The 20336-nt window shown below is 45.7% G+C and overlaps 1 protein-coding gene across 3 annotated transcripts in view; it reads left to right on the forward strand.

Annotated features, from left to right (window-relative positions):
• The first annotated feature begins 5924 nt into the window (after positions 1-5924).
• Positions 5925-20336, forward strand: part of PRKCA (protein kinase C alpha) — a 407772-nt gene continuing 393360 nt past the window's right edge. The window contains exons 1-2 of one of the 3 annotated variants that reach the window (XM_047708148.1): positions 5925-6394; positions 9432-9463. In XM_047708148.1, coding sequence (XP_047564104.1) covers positions 6222-6394; positions 9432-9463 — 205 coding nt within the window. In that variant the 5' untranslated portion in view covers positions 5925-6221. The remainder of the gene's footprint in view (positions 6395-9431; positions 9464-20336) is intronic. The other 2 variants (XM_047708150.1, XM_047708149.1) reach the window with 2 other exon arrangements.

The raw sequence follows: 20336 nt of genomic DNA on the forward strand, positions 1-20336 counted from the left end.
CTATATTAATATTTCAGGACCTAGCCTTCATTGTCATGCAAATGGCCCTAGAGCTGATCATTGCCAGCTCACCCTCTGCTCAGCTGCCTTGAAATTCACTCCCCCCCCACAACCTACCCTGTTTAAAACCCATCCTGGACTTTTGGTGATGCAAAATCAGAGAAAAGGTACAGAAGAGGGCCCTGCCCTGAAGGGAGAGGTGGAGATAGGTTTTGCCCAAAACAATATATAATAATGGTTATAAAAAATAACAAAGGGGAGGAAGGAGAGTAAAAGCTTATAGAGCTGTGGGTAGGGAAATGACTATTTCTGGGGGGTAAGGGGGTTTATGAATAGCTATTGAGAATGTGAGAAGTCACCATGAATGTGGCAAGGAAGAAAGAGGGGAAAAGGGGGTTGAAAAATCTGGTTGGGGGTTGGTTATGAATTGGGTTTTGTTTGATTCCCTTTGAGGCACTTGAAAAATAAATGACATTCTTTTAACTTTCTTATTTTTAAAAAATATTTATTTATTTATTTATTTGAGAGAGAGAGAGGGAACACAAGCAGGGGAAGTGGGAGATGGAGAAGTAGGCTTCAGGCTGAGCGGGGAGCCCGACACGGGGCTCGATCCCAGGACCCTAGGATCATGACCTGAGCCAAAGGCAGATGCCCAAAGACTGAGCCACCCAGGATCCCCTTAACTTTATTTCTTTTTGCTAGTTGGACTGTATGTCTTTAAATGATACTCCACTCCAGGGCTGAAGTTCTCTCCTTCTGGGCTACCGTTGAAGGACTCTGAGTTCCCTGAAGTCAGGGAACATACCTTCTTTTTTTGTATTCCTGGGTGTAGCAAACTGCCTGCCATAGGACTGTAGCTCAATGTGTACTAGAATGGGAAAAAAAAAAAACCAAACTGGACTGTCCCCTACTGGACAGAGTGGCCTTGTGTTAGTGCCCCTGGGAAGGGCAGCTGAATGCCATGAGGAAAGGCCAACTGGTTTTTCTACTGGTCTTCTGGTTTGTCAATTTGTTTTAGTGTTCTTAGCTATTTAGCTTTAAAAAAAATTTAAGAGTTTTGTTGAGGTATAATTGATATACAATAAACTGCACACAAATTTCAAGTGTTTAATTTGGTGAGTTTTGATATGTGAACATCATGGGGAACCAACAAATAATGAACGTAGCCATCACCCGAAAAGTTTCCTCCTGGTGTTGATGTTTTGGCATGTTTTACTTTGTTTCAAGGTTTTAATTCCCTAGAGATAAAGAGATGAGGTAGGGGATAGGTGAAACAGAATTCGTCATGAACTGATGATATGGTTAAACCTGGGTGATAGGTACATGGAGTTCACTTTCCCACTTAGGTGAGCAGAAACTTTTCCCCAGTTGTGGGAAAGTGAAATAACTCTTAAGTACCCACTGCAATTTCGATTAGTAGTGAATGGGAAGTCATGGGAGTTGCTTGGGTTGTCTTTTTTTTTTTTTTTTTTTTTATTCAATTGACAGAGAGATCACAAGTAGGCAGAGAGTCAGGCGGGGGTGGGGGGGGGAGCAGACTCCCTGCCTGTTGAGCAGAGAGCCTGAAGCAGGGCTCAATCCCAGGACCCCAAGATCATGACCTGAGCTGAAGGCAGAGGCTTAACCCACTGAGCCACCCAGGCACCCCTTGGGTTGTCTTTCAACCAGCATTTTCAGAGAATCCAGGCACTATGACCTTCACCGGAAAACAATTTGAAGGTGAGGGTGGGAGGCGATAGTGTATGTTTGCAATGTTAACTCTAATACACATTATACTTCCTTCCATGAATCATCCCATAGTCACTGGGAGTGGAGGGAAACACATTTGTCAGTTTTGGAGGAAGAACTAGCTTCAGAGAGGGGAGCTCTCAGCTCTCTTTCTCCAATGTGCAGACTTGGTAGAGCTAAGAAGGACCATCCTACCCTGCATTTGTATGAAACTTTAGGATTGATTAAACACTTATACTCATTACCTGATTAGATGCTCAAGAAAATCCTAGGTTAAGAATATCTCCATTTTTAGAAAGGGGAAATAGAGACTTGGAGAAGTTAATTTGTTCAAGTTGCACAGACCAGTTAAGTGCTGGAACTAATATTTGAACCCACATCTCATTTGTGCCACAGTTACTGTAGAAAACCAGAAGAAAGTGGAGGAAAAACACTTTAAGGCGGGGAGGTCAAACACGGGACACCTAGAAGCTTCCTTAGGCAGCCCACTCAGGATAGACCCCCATTGTGGATTAGGGCTAAGGAAGAGGCGAGGGTCCATGGTTTAAAACAGACTTTCTCAGATATTTGACATTCAAATTGGTATGGTTTCTACTCCATGCAACAACAACAAAATTTTGGCAATCAAACTTTGTGGGTTTAAAATAATAAATGCCTCTTTTGTGATTAGAGGAAAACATGAACAAATTATGGCTTGTAATCCTTTCAAACTGTGAGTCATAGGCCAAAGGCTTCTCTTCCAGTGCAAAAAAGTATCTATATTCCCACCATCCAAAGAAAGTCACTTAGATGAACATTTTGCTGTATGTGCCTTTATATATATGTGTGTGTGTGTATGAACTCATAAGCATATTTATATTCATGTAGATGTAAGCGTACAGACATTTTTTAAAAAAATGGTATCTTGGGGCACCTATGTGGCTCAGTCCGTTGAGTGTCTGATTCTGGATTTCGGCTCAGGTCATGAGAGCAGGGTCGTGAGGTCGAGCCCCGCTTCAGGCTCTCTGCTCGGTGCACGGTCTGCTTAGTATTCTCTCCTTCTCCCTCTGCTTCCCTCCCCCACCCCGAAATCTTTCTCTTTCTCTCAAATAAATAAATAAATAATAAAATCTTAAAAAAAAATGGAATCTTATTTTGAATACCGTTTTATATCCTGCTTCTTCTACTTACGAGCAAACGATGGACTTCTTTTAATACAATATACCTTATTAGAAATCTTGTTTTGTTTCCAGGCCTTTCCAAAGTTACCTTTTTTTCTTAAACTAGGAAGAAATTTTCTGAAGTACAAGAGCGGACACAGTGAACGGTAACTCTTCCTCCATCCTACCCCACCTCTTAAAAGACTTTATGTATTTGACAGAGAGAGTGCAGATTGAGAGAGAGTGAGCCCGAGCAGGGGGAGGGTCCTCCATGACCTGAGCCAAAGGCAGACGCTTAACCGCCTGAGCTACCCAGGTGCCCCTATCCTTCCCCTTGTAGAACCATACCCATCAGCCCTGGAATTAACCTCTGACTGGGGTTTCTGACCCACCAACCCCTAGGAAATATTTTCTTCTCCCTAACCAGCAACAGCCTCTCCCGAGCTAGACTTTGCCTCTACCCGTTTCATGAGATCGGCCATTCACCCCAACTCTAAACACTGCCTAAGTAATTATATATTCCACCAGTTGTCTCAGCTCTCCTAAACCTTGGATTAAGTGCATAGAGCAAAACAGGAGTCTTTAAATTATCTTGGCTACTAAAATCTCAGAATCAAGCTTTTTATACTGTGAGCAATTTGTATTGCTGAATTTGATAATTGCCTCATCCGTTTGAAAACAGACTAGTGGTCCGCATAGAGCAACGTTTTAGGTTGTATCATAAAGGTTGTTGGTTTTAAGGAAACCACTTTGGTTTGGAATCACCACTCCCATGGCCTGACTTTGATCCCAGCCTCTGGGTCCTGCTGGTCTAAAGAGTCTGAAGCTTGTTTTGCAAGGGCAGGGTTCCCAGATGAGGGTTCTGACTAACTATATCTAGTCTACCGTTCCCTGTTCTTTCCTGCACCTTTTCCATGAAACAGCTGACTCTAATGACTAATGCCCAGGACTAATCGACCACTCCCTCTCCCCCTTTCCATAAGCCCCTCTACTTCAGGGCTACCGAGAAGACTTCTCTGGTGGGTGTAGGGGCAAACTGTGGCCCACATTGCCATCAGTCCTTCCCACTGCTTGGGAACCCTACTCCAGGTATGTCTCCATCCCCTTGCCCCCACAATTGTGCTAAGCTGAGGGCAACTGTGTGCTGAAGTTTAGCCCAGTTATCAGTCAACGAACTTCTAGTTGGTTCTCTCTATACCCACAAAGAACAACAGTCATAACTGAGGTAAGAAAGCAAAGCCACAACCTGAAAGCAAAGAGACCTATTGTCTCCATCTGGTCTACCCATCGCTGCGATCACTCTACGCCACACCTGGGAGATGACCAGGCTGCTGCCATAGCCCATTTGGTTCTTAACTCATCTTCCCTATTACTTTGCTCAGGGATTCCAGTATCCGCAACCCCACCCTCCAATTCTGCCATGTTTTTCTTCTACCATTGCATCAAAGCTTCAGGGAAATAGAATCTTGTCTTCATAGCATATGTGAGGACCACTCTTAAATCAAGACAGTTATGAGGAAAGAAGGCTTCATTCTACTGTGCTCTATTGACTTTATGATCATTGAATAATAAACAACCATGGCTTGGGAAGGATGCTTACAGTGTTTTGTGAAAAATTTGATCTATTTTCCCAACATGCCTGCTTCTCATTTCTTCCCTTGCCTCTGCCTTTTTTGCCTCCTTGGCCTGGAGGGGCTGTCACCACTGGTGAAACTTCTGACCAGTGTATCAAGCAGGTGCAGTCTCTTTAAACACTAAAAACATTGGCTCAAGAGACGGTTAAGTAGGCCAGCAAAGCATAGCTTACACTTGCTAAAATATAAAGGACATTTCTAGAATCAAGCATTCAATTAGGCAATCTTAAAACATGGTAGTCTATGCGATCTTTGTGGTACGCTCTAAGAGGACATGTACCCTTCAAGATTTTTTTCCTTTTCTTCTCCCCCCTAAACTTCTTGAGGGATTAAGCAACGTGTTCTTTTTCTTGACGGTCTTCAGCTCACTGTAGTTGTTTTGTGAACTTAGTGAATCCGGCAATGAGGTAAAACAATAGTGAAATGCTGGGGGATGGTTGTTTCCCTTACGTATTTCAGCGTCCTGGAGGTAGAACTAATAAATATTCAGCAAATGATTAGCTGGTACATCCCCGCGTGCGTCTTTGCAGGTGCGTAACAGCTACCCTTTCACAAGCAGTTTTACTCAGTAGTACAAGTGTTCTGGCTGGACTCTGCACCTGCCAGTATTGCGGTAATTAGTTTGGGATGCAAAATGATTTCTAAATTAAGGCTCTGGACTTGTAAAATCAAGAAAGGCTGACAGTCAACGTCGTCACCCTAGTAGCCAGCGAGTAACGGGATAAATAACTAGGACAGGTCCTTTAACCACCCCACGTGTGCACACTAGAGTCCTACACAAGATGCAAGTGAAGACAGCCCCGCAGAGGCAGGTGGTAGGGTGGTCCGTGAGCGATGATTTACAAACACGCCCTTGCTCCTGTCCTGTGTAAGCAGCGCTGGGTGCGGGCTGAGGGTTGGGGCAGTTCAGGGCACGGCCAGCTGGAGGGACACAAAACCTGAGCATCGCGGCCCGGAGCACCGGCGGGTCCTGGAAGGTGGGGAAGGGCGAGCTTCGGAGCAGGTCGGACCGAGAGGCGACGCGGGGCTCCGCGCAGGGAACCGGACTTCTCGCCGGAGCGAGGGCGGCCGGGAGGCGGGCGCCCGGAGGGGGAGGATGAGCAGGGGAGTGGGAGGAGGCAACGGGGAGAGCAGCGGGCAGAGCCCGAGAAGCGGAAGAAAAGGAGGAGGAGGACGAGAAGGAGGAGAGCGAGCGGAGGGCGGGGAGGAGAGGGAGGGAAAGGAGGAAAAGAAAAAGCCGGCGGAGAGCGGCCCGCCCTTCCCAGCGTCCTCCTCCGCTCCCCAAATCGGGCGGGCCCGGCCCGGGCTGCCGCCTCCCCTCCCGGGGCTGCGCGCAAAACGCGGAGGCGCAGACTCCCTTGGCGCCCGCGTCCGCCCCGCGCGCGCCCCCGCGGCTCCCGCGCTCCGGGCATGCGCGGTGGGCGGCGCCGCTCCGGGCCGCCTCTGCCGCCGAGAGTAGGAAGCGCGAGCGCCGGGCGCCCGGCTGTCAGTGAGCGTGGGGCCAGCCAGCCAGCCAGCCCGCGAGCGGCTCCGGCTCCCGCGCCCGCTCCGGCCCGACTCTCCCCGGCCGCCGCCGCGACCGCGACCGCCGGCCCGCGCTCCCCGCCCCCCGCCCGGGGTCGCCCGTCGCCCCGCCGCCCCTCCCCCGCCCGCCCCCGCCCCCCGGTCGTCCCCGGCTGCTGCCGCTCCCCGGCGGAGGCAAGAGGTGGTTGGGGGGACCATGGCTGACGTTTTCCCGGCCAACGACTCCACGGCGTCTCAGGACGTGGCCAACCGCTTCGCCCGCAAAGGGGCGCTGAGGCAGAAGAACGTGCACGAGGTGAAGGACCACAAATTCATCGCCCGCTTCTTCAAGCAGCCCACCTTCTGCAGCCACTGCACCGACTTCATCTGGTAGGTGCGCGCGGGCCGGGGCGCACGGCGGCCGCCAGGACCCCCTCCTCCCCCCCCACCCCGGGGCGCCCGGGGCTGGGGACCCGTCCCTCTCCAGTCCGGGTCCCTGCATCCCGGGGATCCTCGCTCGGGCGCGCCCACTCTGGGGCTGACTCACTCGGGGAACTTGGGAGAGAGCCGGCCGAGTCCGAACTCTCGCCCGGAACGACGCGCGCGCGCCGGGGACACTCGCGGGCAGGACTCCCGGGGAAGTCGGCGCCGGGTCACACACCCCCTGCCGCAGGGGGGAGGCTGGCCCCGCGCCGCAGCGACACGGATCGCCTCCGCGGGTCCCCTCGGTCTCCCCGGCGCACCCGCCCTTCTGTACGGACAGGGGAGCGCCGCTCGCTGGGTGTGAGCGAAGGGAAGAGCGAGAAAGAGAATCCAAAGGGCAGAGTTTCCCGGAGAAACGCCGGGAGTAACGGGGGAGCGGCGGCGACTGCGCCGCGAGGTCCAAGTTAGAGACGAGCCGGGCTGGGCGCCTTCGTGGGGGAGGGAGTGGGGTGGAGGGTGCTGTTTCCCAGCGGGCTTGGACTCCTCTGGGACCTTGGGTCCTTGCCTACTGTAGCTTGTATCTGCGGGCACGGGAGACCGGACTCGTCCGGGTGAGCCCAGGGAGAGCGGAGAGGCAGCAAACTGTTGCAAGCTTGCCGTGGGGGAGGGGGAATTAAAACCGAGCAGCAAATGGCAGAAGGGCAGAGGGAGTCATTTAAAATAGACCCTGTCAACACGAGATTAGACCTGCAGCCCGGTAGATGAGGACAGAGGCCCTAGTTAAGAAAACTACTGTAAGGCGTTGGAGTTCAGGTAGAGTTTACAGTGAATGCCGGCATTGTGAGTCCAGGAGTTTGGGGCGGGGAGGGGGGGACTGATAAAGGGATGGCCTCCGGGGGTCTTTGAACCCTGCGAAACTAGGCAGAACTGTATATACCCTTTTCTGGTGAGAGCTAATGGCTCTTACTCTCAAAACATCAGTGACACCCCCCCCCCCCCCGCCTCGAAAAATACCCCCAAAGTTTAAAGCTGAACCTCAGGGAACCCCAGGTGCTCTAGTGTGAGCAGAGCAGTAAGGAGTTTTTCTTCCTCAGGTTGGCAGATACCTGGGCTTTTTCTATCTCCTCTTCCTGAATGTAGGTGGGAAACTCCAAGTCAGAGCTATGGCGACTGCGGGGACAGTGCCACTAACCCTCCCGGTGGCATGTATCTTGTTGGGGCCCTAGGCAGAACTTATGGATAGCTGTGTGAATCCATCACCCTCCCCCCCCCCCCCGCCCCCCACCAACCCTGGAGGAAACAACTCCAAGGGTAAAGTCCAGAAATGTGATGCTAATAAGATGCTTAACTTTTCCTTTATGGATGGCATCTGAGTTCACCACACCTGGGGGAATCATGAGCCCCGCAGATGTGCTCATAAGGAGCTTAAGTTTTTCCTTTATGGGTGACATTCTCTGAATCCATCACATCTGGAGGAAATCGCTTCTAAGGGTCCCACAAAGGTGCTATGATGCTTAACTTTTCCTTTATGGATGGCTATTCAGTACCTGGGGAAAGTGTCTGTAAGGGAGAGTCCCCCACAGACAATACTAAACGAGGTGCATTTTCCTTTCCTTTTTAGAAATCTCAGAAGTGTTTTCACAAAAAGCACAGCCACCTCTGCGAATGATTTTCCCTGTAGTCAGCATATGAAGCAGTTGTGCTCAAAGTAACTGTAGATAAGGCTAGCTAAAAATTCTTGGAGCATCAGGGCAAGAGATTACTGCATCTAGTTAAGGGGACATCTTCAGCCTCCCATGCCAATTGGGAGATCTCATAAAAAGGGAACACTGAGACTCTGGACTACTTTGGGGGGAAAGTAGATGAATTAGGAAAGGTACTTGCAACATACATAACCAGGCTAGCCAAGGTCTTTCCACTATCAGTTGCTCTAAAGGATTGAGCCCCTGGTGACCTGCTATGGCACTTCGGGTCAGGTGTAATGTGAAGTGGAAAATAAAGGTCTCCCTGTCAGCTTCCTCCCTGAGTAATTCCTGTAATGCTTCTCGACCTAACCAGAAACTACTTGAAAGTTCCGAGAAAATACCAGGATCATCTAGCAGTGGTTTTAACTTCAGTTGTCTTTCATTGTGCCTGTAGGTCCTTAATTTACAAGTTTGTTCTAAATATCAAAATACTGATACTTTAAAACTACAAATGTTTGGGCTTACGTGTGTTTGGGGGAATGACTAAGTTATAAAGATATATGAAGTGCTTTGTCAACTTAAAATGCTATGTAAAGCAAGAGATCATGACTAAGAATTGTAATGTGGTTCATCATAGTTGAAACAGTGTTTACAATTTTATGTCCCTGCTAGGGCTCTCTGATCAGAGAATAAGTCTTCTAAAGTAATTTACCAGAACAAAATAGCTTCTGTATTTGCTTTGAATGTTACTGATGCTCTAAAAAAATTAGATCGTTAACTTCAGATACAACCAATAAAAATAATATTTTGTGAAATCTGGCTCCTTTTAAACCAAAATTTAATGTGAGGTAGTACCAATTGGCGGTTTCTAGACACCTATTTGAAGTACCTTCATAACAAATGAAGCCACTTTTTAGTTGCGTTTAGGGAGAAAAAGGATTTTCATTTTGTCTTTAGGGACAAAATTGAAGCACTTCCTTCAACCGTAAAGTCTTTATTTGTTGAATATTATACCAACTCTGAATATCATAGTCATGTTCTCATCTGGAAACTTAAGTATCATTAACAAAATGTGAACTGGAAAGAACCTTGATACATTGAAATAATTTAATGAGGCTTTGAAGGCTATACAGAGTCCCCCCCCCCCCCCCCTCAAAGTTGAATTTATTCAGTACTCTATCTAGGCATGTTTTTGCTATCGAATCGTTGCTTTTCATGTACAAACCCTTATTCTATTGAATACTTTTACTCATAATTGGCTTAAAATGTGGTATACAACACAAAATATGTTAAGATACTTTGTTGTTTCTGTTTTTCAGGGGGTTTGGGAAACAAGGCTTCCAGTGCCAAGGTAAGCTGCCACGTTGGATTTTATTTTCAAGTACAACACGAAATAAGCATTCCAAACAGGAACAGTATTTCTAGTCATCTTTTCTTTGTGATCCAAAAAAAAAAAAAATGCTTAGATATTTTCAAAATGAGGTCTGTAAATTTGGGCCGTTAAAAAAAAATCGTATCGCCTAGTAATCTGCATATGGAGCTGCCTTTTTCTCATTGAAAAAAAACCTTCCTGTAACTTTATTTTTTGCCAAGAACATTCTTGTCAGAAACTGCTGTCTTTGTGTGGGTGTTGAGAAAAAGAAATGGAATCACTTTGTATTCATGTGGCTTTTCTTGTTCTTGCTCGTTTTTTTGTTCTTTATCTCTTACCTCTGGATCGGGTTGGACTCATTGTAACTAATCTTAGGCCACTGTAGTGATTTTGTGTTTTTAATTACTGATTATTGTTCAGAACAAAGTTAACACATTTTAAAGTTACCTAGATTATAATGTATTGCTGTGCTAGGAGGCATGTTTTTTCCTTTAGGGTGAATGTGATCTTTAATGAGTATACATACTACTGATTGCATCTGAAAAGAAATCCATTTATTTCCACCTTAGAGCTGTAGTCCTTCTTTATACACGTCAAGTATCTCATTTCTTATACTCTCCCTCTATTTGTTTAAACTTAATACTTCGTACCTTGCGAAGGCATCCCAGGGTCTTAGTGCACCTTTTAGCTCTCCTCACTATATTATGTTTGTTTAGTTCTGGTTACATTTCCCATTTGGGCGTCGGTTTATTAGGGCAAGTGGGAAGTGTATTTTTCAACGTGGAAAATATTATCCTAATGCTGTTTAATGGTAAGCACGTTAGGGAGACACTGTGTACTTATAACTCAAAAATTGGGCAAATTGGTTTAACTTCTAAAGTTCTTCAAATTCATGAACTTGTTTCTTAGAATTTCTAAATCTGTTTTCAATGCAGGTATTTTATGGTGTAATATTCTACCTTCACCAGGTGCTTCAAACCCCTATTGAATAAAAATCAGTAACATTGGGAGATCAAGAGCTATTCCTTTAAAGAATAAAGAGAACAGCGCGTTGCATCCCTCTTTATAAGAGATGAAAGGAAGGTGGAGCTCTTCACATTTCTTAGTTGTGGACTTGAACTTACATTAGGCAATGTTTGGCTCATGGCTTGAAATGTGACTTTTTTAAAAAGAAGTTTAAACATGGAAAGTGTGGTTCTGAGCAACTGTGATTTGCGTCTATCGTTTGTTGTAATATTTGGGTGGGGACCTATGGGAACATAAGAATTCTTGTTGGAGAGAAAGGGGGCATGTTAAACTTTACCATTTCTTATGTACTAAGACTTCAGGATAAGGTTGGTCTCTTTTAGACCTTGTTGGAGGCCGTTTTGTTAGTGAAATCAGAGTGGCTATATCAGGGGCACAAGGGGGGCCTACATGATCCCCCCCCAAGACCGTATGGACTTTTTTGAGTGGCTCAGCAGATTAATAGTCTTATGTTGGCATAACTCCCATAAAGTAAAAAGTGAAATTCTATCCCCTTCTCTCTTCCTCAGGGTAAGTTCTTTTTAAGTTATCCATTCACTCATAGCTTTAAGAGATCAAAATTTTAAATCCTGCCATTTGGTCCCCCCCCTCCCCCCATATATGGTGGATATCCTTCCCTGAATTGCCTTTAATTCTTGAAATTTAGTTTTTATAAACTAAACAAAATACAGCAGTGATGATGTACTTTATGCACTATTGTTTGAAGAAGTAAACCAGAGGTCTCCTTACATGAGTTTCTGTATTGCACCTACAAGTCTTAAATCATACACTACTTCATATACAACCTATTTGTGTCCTGCTATCTGCTTGCCGCATAACACATGTTTAGCATGTGTCCTCTGTATCTGACTTCGAGTAAGCACATGCTGATTATCTTATAACTTCTGGATGTTAGCTCAGGACAGTGCTTTCTAATTGCACAGGTATACAGTTACCTAACACTTCCATTTTAGCATTCTCCAAAGTACTAACATCTGGCCATTTTGAAGTTGGCTCCATGCCCAGCATGGAGCCCAACGTGGGGCTTGAACTCACAATCCTGAGATCAAGACCTGGCTGAGACCAAGAGTTGGGCCCTTGACCTACTGAGCCACGTAGGCGCCCCTAACATCTGACCATTTTAGACTACATTTAAGTTAGAATATACTTGTTTTCTCTTAATGTTCTCCATCTTAAAATCTTTCCTGCTCTCTTTGATAGTCCCATTCTTCCAGGGAGTATCTCCTTCTCATCCTGTGCTTTTGGCAACATACCCTCTGGAGATGGTAGCTGGGGGTGACTCTCTTACTCCTTATCTGTTTTCTCACCCGATGGAGGCAGCAACTTCTAGCTCCCGGTGTGTAGTATGTCCCTTTGGTCAGGCGCGGTATCTGCAGCTAAGTATACTTTAGAGAGGCGCGTATGCTCCAAATGAGTCACCACCTCATGGGAGCTGGCTTTTAAAATAGTCGTTATTTCACGGAGTCTTCCAGTTCTTAACATTGACTCAAGATGTGAGGTGTCATCCTTCAAAACTGGGTTTCTGATCTGTGCTATGTAGACAGCCTTTTATAAGCACATAAAGATTTTTCCCCCTGCTTCTTCCCTTCCCCGAGATGCAGTCTGAGTGGAAGCAGGGAAACTTTTCTGAAGATCTCTTGGATTATACTTCATGGACACTGTGTCCTTTAGACTGCAGGCTGGATGGGCAGCCCTGAAAAAGTATTACCTGGGCAGGTCACCCAGGAGGGTCCCACTGTGAACATTTGCTGCCCCAAATACTGAAATCAGGGGCCATAAACACTGGGGAGAGCAAAGAGGAGTGCAGAGCAGATCCAGAGGCCATGAAATAATTCTCTTAAGATTCTTAGAGATGCAGACGAGCTTGTCCCTTTGTAGATCTGAAATACCCCCGAGGACAGAATTTGCCTTTTGATTTTTTTTTTTAAGATTTTATTCATTCATTTGACAGAGATCACAAGTAGGCAGAGAGGCAGGCAGAGAGAGAGAGAGAGAGAGAGAGAGAGAGAGAAGCAGGCTCCCCGCTGAGCAGAGAGCCCGACGAGGGGCTCGATCCCAGGACCCTGGGATCATGACCTGAGCCGAAGGCAGAGGCTTTAACCCACTGAGCCACCCAGGTGCCCCTGCCTTTTGATTTTTGTTTGGCTTTGCATTCTCCTGGTTTGCTTGATCTACTCAGAGCTAATTTCCTCTTGCAAGTCTAGCCGAGAGCAGGGCCGCGCACTCAGCCTGTTTCCCCCTCCTCCCACCAGGAAAGATTTGTCTGATCTGGTCATTGATGAAGTTGAGATTCCAGCCTGGAAGGTCTGTCTCCTGTCTGTAGTCTTGTGTGGCCGGGGCTTCCAAAAACTCTTGTCCTGGGCAGCACAGCCACCTGCCACGCTGCTCGAGTCTTGTCTTCTCTGGGGCAGTGGAGCCAAAATGGTCTTATCTATTACTTTCACCACTGGAAAAGGGAAAGAGCCAACTTGATCTCCCCCTCAACAGGACTGGCACACTTCTCAAATTTCAGTGATAGAAACGGCCTCCAAATGTGCCCTGCTTACTTGATATGCCAAGTAACTTACCTAGCCTGATCGGATTCATCTTAGCATGTTTTTCCTGCCTTTTTCCCTATTCTTTAATGTCACAAATCAAAATGAACAACCAAGCTAGGATCTTTAGGATACCCTAGAGACCATATTAGAATCCATCCCCAGGGGCGCCTGGGTGGCTCAGTGGGTTAAGGCGCTGCCTTCGGCTCAGGTCATGATCTTGGGGTCCTGGGATCGAGTCCCGCATCGGGCTCTCTGCTCAGCGGGGAGCCTGCTTCCCTCTCTGTCTCTCTCTGCCTGCCTCTCCATCTACTTATGATCTCTTTCTGTCAAATAAATAAATAAAATATAAAAAAAAAAAAAGAATCCATCCCCACCTATGACCATGATCAAGGGAGGACTGTGGCTCAGAATGATCAACACTGGATATTTGGCAGGGGGGGGGGGTCTGCAGGGAATCAAATGCATACTTGTGACTTCAGGATGCTGCTCTGAATCCGTTCTGAACCCGGAGCCTTTTCTCTAAGCACACCCCAAATATTGTATTTAACCTGTGACTCCAACCAAAGCTGTTTTCCAGCAGTTAGGGGTTAAACAGTTTCCCTCAGCCTTTGACAGTCCATTATGAAGGCATGTTTCAGGGTAGATCTTTCTATCAGCTCACCTGAACGGGATGGTGTTTCTTTTCTTTTCTTTTTTTTTTAAAGATTTTATTTATTTATTTGACAGATGGAGATCATAAGCTGGCAGAGAGGCAGGCAGAGAGAGAGAGGGGGAAGCAGGCTCCCTGCTGAGCAGAGAGCCCGATGTAGGGCTCGATCCCAGGACCCTGGGATCATGACCTGAGCTGAAGGCAGAGGCTTTAACCCACTGAGCCACCCAGGCGCCCCTGGGATGGTGTTTCTTATCCCTTCTATAAGAATGAAGGTTGATTGGGGTGCCTGGGTATTATATATATATATAAAATTTGAACAGGACACTTTCCGGGAAACTGCAATATAATAAAAAATAAAAAAATAAAAAAAAATATATATATATATATATATTTTTCCCCCCTGCTACCACCTGTTTCACCTGTAAGTTTTAGCCTAAAGGTTAGTTCTGACCTTTTCCATCCTCCTCGCTATTCTGGATGCTCTGCTTCTCCCAGGACCCTTTACCCCGTATTGTCTGTCGTCTCTGCCAGCCTTGAGAACAAGGAGTGAGACTTATTTCCATCTCCCGGGTTTAACGCAGTGCCTGGCGCTTGGTAGAGACTGTATAAATATTTGTTGGGTGTGTGATTATATAAAAAGAGAGATATGATATGGAAGTCCATAGCCAGAAGGATCACTTCTGCCTGCATACCATTTTTAAAAATCTAGTTTATAGTTCACAGTTCTGTCAACTAGGATAGATCTTTAGTGACTTAAGGAAAAGTATTTTCTGAGGCTAAGCATCTCTATTCAAAATAAAGAACAGAAAATGCTAATTTGTATCTTTAAGTTCTCGGCAATGCTAAACCTAAGAGGGATAAAGCACTCAGTGTGCCTCTTGTCTTTAGGGATGTATCCAGGCATCCATAATGAATCTTATTGCTACAAATGTAGCAAGAGCCTATTATGGACCATAGCCTGAGCGGGGAAAGGTCTTGGGTACAGGGTGAAAAATGAAAACCAGCTCCACCACACGTCCTTGGTACAGTCCTTTAAATGTTCTGTTTTGCTTCGAGATGGCTAACCGCTGAAAGCAGACGACCGTGCTCCAGAGGGAGTAGTTGCTCAGCTTTATTGATCCTGGTATTTTTAAACTTCATGTACCCGAAAGGTTTCTGTGTCTTGATGTGAGAACGGCCGCATGAGCGTGGCAATAGAAACACCCAAGCAGAACTGTTAGAACCGACTTAGTCACTTTAAAGATCTCCCTCTATGGGGGAGCCTGGGTGGCTCAGTGGGTTAAAGCCTCTGCCTTTGGCTCAGGTCATGATCCCAGGGTCCTGGGATCGAGCCCCACATTGGGCTCTCCGCTCAGCGGGGGACCTGTTTCCTCCTCTCTCTCTCTGCCTGCCTCTCTGCCTACTCGTGATCTCCATCAAATAAATAAATAAATTCTTAAAAAAAAAATCTCCCTCTACGGAGAGGGACGATGAACGGTAAATGCTGCAAGATGCCAGACATGTAGGAGCGCTGACTTTTTGCACGCGTTCATCCCGGGAGCATCCCACGAAGCCCAGGCTCCTCTCCCCTTCTCCGAAGAGCATGTGCTGAACTACCAGGCCAGCAGGGTGGAGCAGGGCTCCCCATTCAAACGGTTCTGCAGAAAACATTTTTCAGAGCCAAATGGAAACTTTTGCGGTACTTACAAAGCCTGGATTTGTATTAGAGGAAAGAATGATGCCACGAAGGGAAACATGGAAACATTTCTTGGTGACAGAATTAAGGCTTCGCTGTCCTCCTGTCAGAATTTCCATGACAAACTCTTTATTTCAGGTCTTGTTTTCTACTAAACTGTGAAACCTTAGGTTAGACTTTTCAGGCTAGGGAGGGGGGGGTACACTTCAGGATTGGTATGGCATTCATCAAATCTAGATGACATTACTGTGGCTACATTAAAGCCCTCTATTAAATTATACAAAGGGGAAAATGGCTTCTGGAAATAGATTTCTATCAAAAATGTAATGGAGGGGAATGATTTGATTAATTGTCAGCACAAGATCAGAATTAAGAGTAGGTTCACAAAGTAAGACTAGCAGGAGGGGAGTTAATCTCGAATGCCTTCACTTGGCTGTGGTTCCCCAACCCCCAACCTCTATACCTCTTTAGTTTTCGCATTTTGGGAAATAGAGGGTCCATCTGTATTATCTAAGCTAACTCCAAAAGGTAGTTATAACACAAGGGTGGAAATATAGGGACATGAAATTGTTTATAAATTTTAGATATGACTTGGGCAAACTTATGAGAGAAATGGGGTAAGAGAAGAGTATTTAACAGCTAACCTGAGCGAAATTATTTCCTGGGGATGATTTGACTCCCATGGTTTCACCAACAGAATAATCAACGCTTTGACTTTTATGGTATATACAGAAGTTCATGCACAGTAGCCCATGTTGTGGACTTTCCTGCATTTGAAATGGTCACCCATGGAGTGGTTGCTCTTAGACACCGTTCTGAGCACTTTTCATTAATGCCTTTGATCATCACAATTTTGGAAAGGTGAGCAGTGTTACCTCCATTTTACAGACCAGAAAATAAACACTGAGGCATAGAAGTGTAGAACTTGTCCAAGATCACAAAACGTTGGAGCGGGGCTTCAAACCCAGGTGGTATGGGTCCAGACTCTATGCTGTGAACCCAAGTGTTTTGCTTCATAGTTCCTACTGTTTGTTAGGTTTGTGCCACTAACTTGACTATGGAGTTGTGGAAGGATAAAGCATTGTTCAACTCTAACACTGTGCCTACTGCTCATAGTGGGAGATAATGCCGGATGTGTGGACCTCTGTATATCCTGCCAGACACTGCTGGGCATGGGTCAGAGCCCCTGGCATCAGAGCAGAGGGAAACACTGGATTGAAAAAAAAACCTTGAAATAGAAGTCCAAATGAAATAGGGGTTGTTGAAGCATGTGGGGGCGGGAGAGGTTTTCTGGGCTCATTAGGAAGTAGCTTTCCATTTGAGCTTGGAGGATACAGAGAATTTCCTTTGAAGGGATGGGGAAGGTTTTTTTTTTTTTAAGATTTTATTTATTTTTTTGATAGAGATCACAAGTAGTTAGAGAGGCAGGCAGAGAGAGAGGAGGAAGCAGGCTCCCTGCTGAGCAGAGAGCCTGACTCGAGGCTCCATCCCAGGACCCTGAGACCATGACCTGAGCTGAAAGCAGAGGCTTTAACCCACTGAGCCACCCAGATGCCCCTGGGGAAGGTTTTCTAATGGGAAGGAAATAACTAGGGAAAGAGGAGAGGAGGGAATGAAAGGGACTCATGTGCAGGGAGGAGCGTAGGCCAGGATGGGCCGTGGGGGTGGGGGGGGGGGTAGGGGGGCATACTATTTGGGATGTTGCCAGTGCCGACCTCCAGCAGAAAAACAGATTCCTCAAATTTGTGTAGAACTACATGCTTTCCCCCACCGAGTGCTTCTGGGCCAGCATAGGATTTCGTCTCTTTTTACGTGGTTCCTAGTTTGCAGACGAAGAGGGCAGTACAGGAGAGTAAAGCATTGTATCCCCCATGTGAAAAATTGTATTGGACCTTAGAAAGTAACTTTAGAAGGTGCGCGGCTTTGACACTATTCCAAGGGTCTCTCTCTTACGAAGCTGGTTCCACTGATGACCGCATCCTGTTGGAGGTCAAGTGTGACAGCATGGGAATTAATATGACCATATGTGAGACACGGAGACTAGATTTGTTCATACACATTAACAAGGGGAATTAGAACTAGCATATTTAAAATCGGTTTTAAAAACTGCATATTGTCAGAAGTTCCGGCTCATCGCCGGTGGTTATTCCTTCTCTCCTTCTCTCCATGGTGCTAAACTCGGGAGATTGTTGTAAACCTGATCAGAAACCTTTGTGAAGGAAGGCAGAAGGGTGCTGCAGAGCACTGTGGTTTGGAACAGAAGATGGATTTTCATATGGGTTCAGACCTGCTAAAGGAAAACTCATGTACTACTGCTCCTGTGCTGATCTGTGCTTACAAGACGCTCCCGCCCGGCGGGGAGCTGGCATTGCTCTTCCCGCTCTGTAGGAGCAGACGTGGGGGCCGAGGGAAGTCAGGCCGCTGGTCCATGCTCTGGTGCCTTGGAGACCAGGCGGATTTAGTAAACATCTGTATTTCATGGGCAGTAATTGTTTACTGTCTGAAGCCGTACTGATAAGTAGCCAATCCCTGTTCTCTCTCTCTTTCGTTCTTCCTTTGCCTAAATTAGCTAACAAAGTATGATTTGTGATGCCGTTTGTTGTAATTGGAGTAAAACTCTCATTGATTCAAGAAAGCTAGGCATGTGCTTGTAAAGGCTTTTGTTAGCTTCCGTTTGGATTGGTCTTGAAATTAAGAGGCAGTAAATGGGGGCGCCTGGGTGGCTCAGTGGGTTAAAGCCTCTGCCTTCGGCTCAGGTCATGATCTCGGGGTCCTGGGATCGAGCCCCGCATCGGGCTTTCTGCTCGGCGGGGAGCCTGCTTCCTCCTTCTCTCTCTCTCTCTCTCTCTCTGCCTGCCTCTCTGACTACTTGTGATCTCTGTCAAATGAATAAAATCTTTAAAAAAAAAAAAAAAGAGGCAGTAAATGAGCTTAATGTACTTCCCTTTCGAATGAGTGCATGCGACTATAATTCTTCAAACATGACAATGGGAGATTACACAAAAAATCTTAGATACTGCAACTTGGTCCTTAACTACTTACAGTGTAGCGAATAGTTCAAATCCTAGTTTCATCTTATTCCAAAGTGTTTTCTTGGGTGCACTTTGTAATCATAAGCCATGCACGGGTGTTGAACATCTGATAGGTGGATCACAAAACAATGATCATGTTAGGAGTCATTTGCCTGATTTCGAAATCTTAATAAATCTAACTTTTTCACATGCTGAGTGTGATCATTAAGTTGACTTTTGTTTAGTTTCACATTACTTTTTTCAATCCGAATGACTCATTAAGATGGAAAACTTCATTCTTCTTAAAATTTCTCTCTACCATATGCGTGCCTTTAAAAAATCCAGGGAATTAAGCAGTTCAGAATCCTGCAGGACTGATTTTGATTTCGGTCTAAATGCAGGTTTAGGGGTAAAAGTTGAGATGCATGGTCTTTATTTTCCCATTTTGCTTAATTGTACCATCAAGCACCATAACACCTGGTGCTGTCAAGGGGAGTCTGTGCTTGTGCGAGGCAAATTAACTTGCAGAATTGTATTTTATGAAGATTAATTATCAGGCAGGAGCTGAAGTAGTTCGTCTGATTAAGACTTGCTGGAGTAGTCTAAAGTGAATCTAATACAACATGGTAGAAGAATAATTAAGATGAACGGTGATGGGGGGCGCCTGGGTGGCTCAGTGGTTTGAGCCGCTGCCTTCAGCTCAGGTCATGATCCCAGGTCCTGGGTTCGAGCCCCAATCGGGCTTTCTGCTCAGCGGGGAGCCTGCTTCCTCCTCTCTCTCTGCCTGCCTCTCTGCCTACTTGTGATTTCTCTCTGTCAAATAAATAAATAAAATCTTTAAAAAAAAAAAAGATGAACGGTGATGGGATAGATCAGGGGTAACTTGTTCTGTGAGGCTCTGGGTTTATTAAACTTTCTGTTCTACCTCTCATTATATTAATGCTTTCAAAATGACTTAAAGCACAAACTCAGGGAAAAATAAAATATTTGTGATAACTTGGATAAGATTGAGAACAGGGTGCTTTTGGCTGACTCTCGTTGGTCTAGAGCTAATGAAGTCTCAAGTTTTATCTCAAAGTTTTGTAATGCATTGTTTTTGGTCCTTGTTTGCATTTCCTGTGTATCCCTTTTATGTTAAATTCAATATTTTGTGTATTTTGTCCTAACAGCCTGCAACTATATGGAGACTTTCTTGGGATATTTAACTTAAATGGTAGAAACATGTTCATGTGAGATGGGCAGAATTTTAGTCTTAGAATTAAGAAAGCAGGGTGCCTCGGTGGCTCAGTGGGTTAAGTCTCTGCCTTCGGCTCAGGTCATGATCTCAGGGTCCTGGGATTGAGTCCCACATCGGGCTCTTTGCTCAGCAGGGAGCCTCCTTCTCTTGCTCTCTGCCTGTCTCTCTGCCTACTTGTGATCTCTCTCTCTGTCAAATAAATAAATCTTTAAAAAAAAAGAATTAAGAAAGCATTGGATTTGATATTGCTTAAGTTACATGTTAACTGATAAAAACATGCTTGTGTTTAAATGTAGGTTAATAATCTGAATTACTGTACATCAAAATCTGCCCCTTCATTGTCCTCCTTGGTGAGTTTTATAGTCACAGGATCAGGAAGAGTCACGTTCTTAGAGTTTTATTACGTAATCTCTACACCCAACATGGGATTTGAACTTACAACCCCAAGATCAAGATTTGCATGCTCTACGGACTGAGCCAGCCAAGTGCCCCATGTTTTTAGAATTCTAAAGCAAGAAAGGACTATGGAGACTATGTAGTTGAGGTCCTTGAATTTATAGCTGTGGAGTTGGCCAGCAGAATCTAAGTGACTTGATGTAACTGCACATTTGTGACCACCTAAATCTCTAGCCCCAACTTCCATCCAGTGTTACCTTCCTGCTTCTCAGTAGCTCATAAACTTTTGTACTCTGTAGCCTTGACTCTTAAGTGCTC

The sequence above is a fragment of the Lutra lutra genome, chromosome 16, assembly GCF_902655055.1.
Source record: "Lutra lutra chromosome 16, mLutLut1.2, whole genome shotgun sequence".
In the NCBI taxonomy this organism is placed as follows: domain Eukaryota; kingdom Metazoa; phylum Chordata; class Mammalia; order Carnivora; family Mustelidae; genus Lutra; species Lutra lutra.